The sequence below is a fragment of the Microtus ochrogaster genome, chromosome 10, assembly GCF_000317375.1.
Source record: "Microtus ochrogaster isolate Prairie Vole_2 chromosome 10, MicOch1.0, whole genome shotgun sequence".
Taxonomy (NCBI): Eukaryota; Metazoa; Chordata; class Mammalia; order Rodentia; family Cricetidae; genus Microtus; species Microtus ochrogaster.
In genome coordinates this window covers 61,015,156-61,024,240 of record NC_022016.1, presented here as the reverse complement: position 1 = coordinate 61,024,240, position 9,085 = coordinate 61,015,156, and the positions used below count along the sequence as shown (strand labels likewise).

Genomic DNA, 9,085 nt, shown 5'->3' with positions numbered 1-9,085 from the left:
ACACACACACACACACACACACACACACACACAGTAGTTAACAAATATATTTTTAAAGTTTTTAAATAAGTAAATCAATCACTCAGTCACTGGTGATTCTTCATAGAACAGAGGTAATAATGGAGCATAAAAACTTTGCTTGGATCTGACTGCCAGGCAGGTGAACCTTAAGAGAGTCCTTTTGTTTTATTTTGTTTTGTTTTTTCGAGACAGGGTTTCTTTATGTACCATTGGAACTCGTTCTGTAGACCAGGCTGGCCTCAAACTCTCACAGAGATCACCTGCCTCTGCCACCCAAGTGCTAGCAACCTTAAGAGAGTTTAACCCACACTCCTGCTTTGACCTTATTATTCTTTGCATGTTTGTGTATGTGTGGTATGCATGTGTGTGGGGGTCACTTGTAGGGAAGAATAAGAATGTACATGTGTGTGCATGTGTATGAGGCCAGGAGTTGACAGCAGGGTCTTCTTCAATCACTCCCCATTGTTTATGCACTGACTGAATCAGGGCTTCTCACTGAACCTGGATCTCATCAATTCCAAGCGGTCTAACTAGCCAGCTTGTACCAGGGACCACCTGCTTCTGCCTCTTGTGTGTTAGGATTACAAATGCTATCAGTGGAGAGAGCTCCCTGTGCTTTTTAATTTTAATAAAATTAATATAAAACTCCATCAGCTGGAGCTGGAGGTGTAGCTCGAAGGCCTGACAAAGTCAAGGTCCCCCTGGGTTCTCTCCCCAGTACAGCCCCCATTCTCTCTCCCCCCAAATCAATTAAACACTTCAGATTTACAAAACACTCTAGTCCTATTCTTTTTTTAAATTTTTTTATGATTTATCTTTTTTAAAAATGTTTATTTATCTATTAGGTATACAATAGTCTGTCTGTGTGTATGCCTGCAGGCTAGAAGAGGGCACCAGACCCCATTACAGATGGTTGTAAGTCACCATGTGGTTGCTGGGAATTGAACTCAGGACCTTTGGAAGAGCAGGCAATTCTCTTAACCTCTGAGCCATCTCTCCAGCCCGATTTATTTATCTTTATTTTATGTGCATTGGTGTGAAGGTGTCAGATCCCCTGGAACTGGATTTTCAGAGAGTTGTGAGCTGCCATGTGGGTGCTGAGAATTGAACCCGGGTCCTCTGGAAGAACAGTCAGTGCTCTTAACCACTGAGCCATCTCTCCAGCCCCTCTAGTCCTATTCTTAATACATGATCAGATTTCAAAATAAATGGGTTTTTCAGGCATGGTAGTATATGCCTATAATGCCTACTGTTTTGGAGACCAAGACAGGAAGGTTGAAAGTTGAAAGTCAGTCTGGGCAACACAGGAAGCCCTTGCCTGAAAATAATAGGAAAAAGAAAAAGGCAGAGCACTTGCCTAAAGCAAGGCTCTGGGCTAAACCTCTAGTACCACAAAGAATAAGATGGTGGTTAAGAGGGGTTATAAAACAACTTCTTTTTAAAAGTTAGATCCATTATTTGTTTATTGTATGTGTATGAGTATGTACGCTTGTGCACCATGTATGCCTGTTGCCTGCAGAGGTCAGAAAGAGCATTGGAAACTCTCGAAGTGGAAGAATGGGAGGTTATGAGCCTCCATGTGGCTTCAGGACACCAAACCTAGGTCCTCTGGAAGTGTTGATAACCTCTGGGCCAACTCTCCAGCCTTATAAAATAACTTTTAAAATGTGAAGTGGTGTTTTTAGGATCTTAGGAACCATCCCCTGGTATTGCCAACCTTATTCTGCTGAGGCAGTACAGTAACACTGCTGGCTCCACACTTATAATATATAGGGGGACTGGCAAGATGGCTCAGTAGTTAAAGTGCTTAACACACAAGCATGAAGACTGGAGCAGGGGTTGGGGATAAGACAAGCATGAAGCCTGGAATCCATATACCTACATAAATACTGGGTAGGTATGATAGCCTGCCTGCAATTACAGCCTCAGAAGGCAGACACAGGGGATCCGCAAAGCAAGCTGGCTAGCAAGACTAGCTGTATGAAATGAGCTCTGCCTCAATGAATAAAATGGAAGATGAATAGAGACTCATTTCTGACATCAATCCCATGGCTTAGACATGTATAAGAACCCATGCACATGCTTTTTGCACACAGAATAAGAAAAGCTAGGGAAACATGAAAGAATCCTACCTTCATCAAGTGCTTGTTGACCCACTTGGTGAACGTTTTCTTTTGAACTCGATCCCGCTCATCTGCAAAGGAAACACAGAAGAGGAGCTGACTGAGTGTTCTGTAGGCAGCTCTTTACCACATCTCTGCCCTGCCCACATCCCAGTTTCTCTAGAATATAAAAGACTGACTTTAGGTACAGAACCATGGGATGATGACTTCTTATTAGGAAGATTTGGGTCATTCAAACATCTCTTTTCCCTTTTTTGATTATGACCATTTTGCCACTGGACAGAATCACGTGGATTAAAGGCGTGTGCCACCACCCCCCGGCTCATTAGCTGCTTTCAAACACCAAGAACAGTCTGATTCCAACTGTAAAACCTCTCACCCTGAAGACACATATTTTCTGCTGTTTGCTTTTCAGAATTTCATTTTAAAACTTACACATTTAGAAGCAGGGGGTGATGGCACACACCTGTAACCCAAGCATTAAGGAGTTGAGGCAGGAGGATTCTGAGTTCAGGGCCTGCCAGGACTAGAGAGAGACTCTGAAAAATAAACACAACAAAACATTTGTTGTGCTACCATCACAGGTTAACTAATTCACAGATAGAAAAGAAAAAGGTAAACAAAATTCATTTTAACCTAATCAGTGTTTTTAAGAAGTGGGACTTTTTACTTTAGTTTATTGTTTTAAGGCAGGGTCTCATGGACCTGATCCTCCTGCCTCCATGCTCCAAGTGCTAGGAATACAGGAATGCATCAACATATTCAGCATCTCTCTTAAATTCTCTGTGGTAAAAGATATGGTCAAGCATTCCTTTCCCTTCCCCCAACTCCAAGACAGAGGATCACTAGATAGCTCAGGCTGGCTACCCTGCTTCAGCCGCTCAGGTATGGACCACACACCAGGCCTCCCGCCTTTTCAATCTCTACCTTGAAGCTGAGATTCACTCTACCCTAATTGCCCCCCCTCTGGTTGCTCCTTCTCTTCTGCTCACTCTTTATTTACTTACGCTTAGTCCTCTTTTTTCTTTATTCTACATTATAATTTCTTAAAGTATCTATGGACTGAAGACTATTGATAAATTTGAAAAAAGTGTTCATAAACTTCTTAAAATTAGATGCAAAAATGTTGGTGTTATTGAAGGGGGAGTATGTAGCTTTTTTTAAAAAAAGTTACTAATACCTGTCATTTACATTGTCCCAGAATTATTAGTCCTATCCCATGGGTCTTAAATGTAACCTATATACTGGGAAATCCATCTTCAGCTCAGGCTTTTAATTCAACCACTACTCTCATATTTAAATATCCTCCCAAATATTTTGTATCACTCTCATCTGAAATTGAACTTCTCTAAAATTAAATTCTTGAGCTGGGTATACAAGTGAGTGGCAGAGTACTTGTTTGTCATATATGAGGCTCTGGGTTCACCACTCAGTATCTGAGGTGTGTGTGTGGGGGTGGGGGGCAGCAAGCACATAGGAAGGAAGGGAGGGAGGGAGGGAGGGAGGAGAGAAGGAAAGGAGAGGAGAGGGGAGGTGAGAGGAGGAGAGGGGAGGGGGAGGAAAACAAGACAAGAAAAAGGTAGCAAAAAATTCCCTCTTTTTAAAAATAAATATATTTAATATTTTAATTGTGCGGATATGTGTGTGAATATGTGCAGATGTCCACAAAGACCAAAAGAGGTATTGTATCCCCTGGACCTGGAGTTACAGGCAGTTATGAGCCACTTTGACATGGGTGCTGGAACTTGGGTCCTTTACGAAAGACCCACTCTTAACCACTGAGCCATCCCTCCAGGCCCCAAAACTCTTCTCCCTGTTCTCAACAGGTTTTGCTTACATCATTTCTGCCTGTATTATATCAGCCAGAATGATCTTGCTAGTGTCTACCTTAAAATCTTTTAGTCGGGAGCTGGAGAGATGACTCAGCAGCTAAGAGCAGTGGTTGCTCTTCCAGAGGTTCTGAGCTCAATTCCCAACAACCACATGGTGGCTCACACCTATCTGTAATGGGATCCAATGCCCTCTTCTGGCATGCAGGTGTATATGCAGACAGAGCACTCATACAAAAAAAAATCTTCCAGTGGGTTTCTATTTAGTAGTCAGAAGTTGTGTGTGATGGCTCAAGACTATAGTCCCAATACTTAAGAGACTGGGCCAGTGGGACTTTAGCGTGTGCAAGGCTGTCTTGGGTGACACAGTAAAACCCTGACTCAAAACAAAAATTAGTAGCTAGAACCTACTGAATATCTACTCACATGTGCTTAGCACATCCATACTCTTTCTGATGTTCAACAGCCCTATAAAGTGGCTACTATGCTAATTTAATAGAACAATAAAGCCCAGCAACAACAAGCAACTTGCCCAAGATCATAGGAGTCACATATGAACCCAACTCTGCATAATGCCATAGCCTAATACTTCATTCAGGATAGCACTCACACTTCATAGCTTAGGACCTACAGATCCACTATTACATGATCCCTGCCTGCTGCTCATTCTTTTTCACGCTTCCATAAAATTCCCAGCCCCTATTTATTCTCATTTATATTCCAGTCATGCTCAGCAAGGCTTATTAACTTTTCCAAAGTCACACAGTAAGTAGTAGAATACAAATTCATGTTTGTTATATTCTAAGTCATAGTTTTGTATCCACTACACATAGAGCCTCCATGGACTTATTCCAAGCCAGCACAATAATGTCCCACATACCCAAGGGGAAAGGAGCAATGTGAACAATGAGGATGACAGGTGTTCACAAAAGACATGTAATATCAAGAATTAGTGATGCCAAGAAGGTCTCCAGAGGGTAATTCAGGATTTTAGAGAAATAGTAACTCTAGAGTCCTCAGGGCAAAATTAAAATTTACCTTATTTCTTAAGAAAGCGTTATTTGTATTAATAATAACTGTCTGGACTTTTGGAAAGTACAGGACCACAGTTAGTTAAAGAAAATTGCCAGGTGCTGAGGAAATTGCTCAGTGGTTAAGAGCACTATCCGTACAAACATGAAGACCCAAGTTTGAATCCCCAGCACCCACACAAAAGCTAGGCACAGATGCATATCTATACCCCAGCACTGGGGATACAGCAACAGGTGGATCCCCAGAGCTCCTTGGCCAGTCAGCCTAGCCAAAATGCAGGGCTTCCGACTGAATAAGAGATCCTGTTTCAAAAAGAAGGTGAAAAGCAATAAAGGAAGACCCTACTACTCTCCCCTGCTGCCCACGATGGGGTAGGTCCATCCACATGCACATACACCACACTACACACACACAGCCAGGATAAGTGCATATAGCTCAGTGTAAGAATTTGTGATTAGCATGCCTGAGACCCAGGCTTTGAACCCTGGCACCCATAAAATAGGAGATGGTAGGAGAAAAAAACAAAGGAGAGGAAAGGGAAAGAAGGATAAAATAAAGGAGTCAGGGTAGGTACAGTGGCAAAAGGACAAAGACAAAGTAGAAGAAACTAAAACAGAGAACAGAAGGAGACAAGGGCATAATTTTCTATAATATCCACTGAAGTATTACATTCATGAAGGCTAATTATTTTATAGATACACAGACACTTAAGAATCCTCAAAAAAGCCAGGTGGTGGTGGCGCACACCTTTAATCCCAGCAGCAGAAGGTAGAGGCAGGTGGATCTCTAAGTTCAGGTCCAGCTTGTCTAAAGAGTGTGTTAAGTAATTGAGGTAAGATGGGGTTAGAGATGGCTCAAATGGTTCAGAGTACTTGTTGCTCTTGCAGGTTCAGTTCTCAGAACCCACATGATGGCTCATAACCATCTGTTAACTCCAATTTCAGGAATCTGATGCCTCTGTCCTTTGGGGAAACGAGGCAAATATGGTATATATACATAAATTCAGGCAAATCATTCATACACATAAATAAAAAAAAGAATGAACAACTTGAAAGAGACTGAGGTAGGAGAGTAGACACGATCACACAGGGCAAGCCTATAATGTGTAGTCTCGGTCTCCAGCCTGGAGCTTTCCTTTTTATGATACTCTTTTCCCCGTTTTGAGCCTGAGTATAGCCTATAAAATGAGGAGTTTAGACTAGGCCAATGTTGCTAATACTGGTCTGTGAACAGCCATATCAAAATCACCTGGAGCACCTTAAAAACTTCAAATTCGCCGGGCGGTGGTGGCGCACGCCTTTAATCCCAGCACTCGGGAGGCAGAGGCAGGTGGATCTCTGTGAGTTCGAGGACAGCCTGGTCTACAAGAGCTAGTGCCAAGACAGGCTCCAAAGCTACAGAGAAACCCTGTCTCGGAAAAACTAAAAAAAAAAAAAAAAACAAAAACAAAAACAAAAACAAAAAAAACCTTCAAATTCAAGCAAACTGTCTAAGGCAAAGCCCAACTGGCTTCCCTTCTCAGGAATGAGCCACAGGTCTGTGGGTACCAGAGTTAGGCAGGCTTAGGGAAGAGCTACCTTCTCTAGCTACCAGGCACTCTAGCCAAAGTGAGGACCACTCACAGCAATCTCCACTGAGGGTACCAGGATCCGTTCACAAGTCTGGCTGTGTGAGGGGGAAGAGTGAGAAGCACAGACTTAACATACTAAACACATACTACCACAGTTACTGCTAGGATTTATAAATGTGTTCGGAAGACACTAGGCTAATCACTTTAATATCATACACTTCTCATAACTACTTCATGTACTAGAACCTGTTTTAATCCTCTTAACAGTGAGGAAATCAGGGCACAGAAATGTTTGGCAATTTTTCTGAGTCTGTGTAACAATGGCTGGGAGATGGCTGTGACTGTAGCTTCTTCTCTGAACCATAAGGCTTCAGAGCCTCTAGACCAGGGGCTTCCCACCCTCGGGGATCAAATGACCCTTTCACAGGCGTCACCTAAGACTATCAGAAAACACAACTATTTACATTTTGGTTCATAGCAGTAACAAAATTACAGTTATGAAATAGCAATAAAAATAATTTTATGGTGGGGGGGTCACTACACTGAGGAAAGGGCCACAGCACTAGAAAGACTGAGAACAAAACCACTGCTCTAGGAAATTCAGGGGTGAAAGGGTAACAGTTTCTGCCTTAAATCAGTGAAGATCCTGGACTTCCTCACACTCCTTTGTTGGTAATAAAGAAAAGGGACCCTTGGGCTTGGAGCTTATCTCCAAGCACTTTCAAATGCAGATCATTCTTTTCAGGTCCCAGGGAGAAATTTTCTGGAAAGATAAAAAGCTAGACAGCTAGGCAATAACTGCCTAATTCTGCCTCTCCTTGCGTTGTAAGCACAGTATAGTTTATGCCTCAAAAACCACTTCAGAATTTGGCAGCTCTGACCCTGAAGGCAGGGGATCAGAATCTCGCCACTGTTCCTCTCCTTCAGATTTCTTTCCAGGCTCTGTCTAGATCAAACCACCAGTAATTTCATTAGGAAGATCTGCCCAATCTGGATCATACTTCTGTTTTGCTTTAAGAAAACCAAAAATACAAAATCAAAAGATATACTATCTTATAGATCAATAAACTCTCCAAGATGACTGACTAGAAACTCTAACTTGGTCAGCGGTGGTGTTCACACCTCTAGTTCCAACACTCGGGAGGCAGAAGCAGGCGGATCTATGAGTTTAAGACCAGCCTGGATTACAAAGTTCTAGGACAGCAAGGGCTACATGGAGAAACCCTGCCTCAAAAAAACATACTTACATACATACATACATACATACATACATACATACATACATACATACATACAAATTAAGACTATCTAGAAATTAATATCTAATAACAATATCTTTATAAAAGAAAGGGTATTTTAATATAAAACTAGGAGGACATTTCAGAGTCTAAGAGTTTTTCAGAGTACAATCTGGCTTATTAAGAAGAGTTAGTACAGCTCTATGAATACATAACTGTTTCACTGGGAATCAAGGAACTGCTCAGACCAGTACCAGTCTCTATACTCCACAGGAAATGTAAAAACAAAAAAACCCTAGACTATTTGGTTAAGGTCACAAAATATTATTTAATGAACTCCCTAACCAAGGACCTAAGCAACAGCTAATAGGAGGCCTCCTCCCCTGACCTTCCCAAATCTTAAGTGTTTTTCTCTGGCTCAGCTAGAAAGGAAAATGTAAAACAACTAGCAGTGGGCCCCAAAGAGGAAACTTGGGCCTTCACTCCTCCCTCCCCCAGAGGTGAACTCCCTAACCAACCAACTTCTGCTAAAAATACCCTGACTTTCAGCTCTGTGCAACATAACTAAAAGCGGCTTCCTGACACAGACAGATGCATGAGCATGAACTCACACTCTATAAAACAGCCCCACACCCAAAGCTTGGGCTCTTAATTGCCCTACAAACCAAAGATGGTCCCCAGGAAGTGGGGAACCCCAGTTCATTCCACCCCACATTTCAAAAGCCCAAAGGTTGAGTAACACCTGCAGGGCTTCAAAAGAGTTGATTCCAATGAGTCAAAGTGCACAAGGCTGGAAGACAAGAAGAACCTCGCATACTAACCCATGCAGCACATGCGGCAGACCAGGTGGACGTGGAACTCATGTTCATCTTGGTAACTGGGCCACATGGCTCTACTGGCCCCACCTAAGAAAATCGGGTCCCAGAGGACTTCCAGCTAGTGACCTCTGAACCCTCTGCAGCTCCTCAAGTGGCTGTCAGGGTGAACAGAGACAGACAGCCAAAGGGCTGTGCGACTAACACACAGAGAAAAAAGAACAGAGAAGTGGCTCCACCCACAACTTCCTACTGACCTCCTTCTTCCCTTGAGGTCAGAGAGGAAGCTCCTCCCTAGATCTCTTCCAAAGGCTGGGTACAAATCTTCAGGTAGCCGGGTGGTGGTGGCGCACGCCTTTTATCCCAGCACTTGGGAGGCAGAGGCAGGTGGATCTCTGTGAGTTCGAGACCAGCCTGGTCTACAAGAGCTAGTTCCAGGACAGGCTCCAAAACCACA

The 9,085-nt window shown here is 42.9% G+C and overlaps 1 protein-coding gene across 1 annotated transcript in view; it reads right to left on the bottom strand.

Annotated features, from left to right (window-relative positions):
- Macf1 (microtubule-actin crosslinking factor 1) overlaps positions 1-9,085 on the bottom strand; it is a 342,147-nt gene that overhangs the window by 202,145 nt on the left and 130,917 nt on the right. Inside the window, exon 3 of the mRNA XM_026782286.1 lies at positions 2,154-2,215. Coding sequence (XP_026638087.1) covers positions 2,154-2,215 — 62 coding nt within the window. The remainder of the gene's footprint in view (positions 1-2,153; positions 2,216-9,085) is intronic.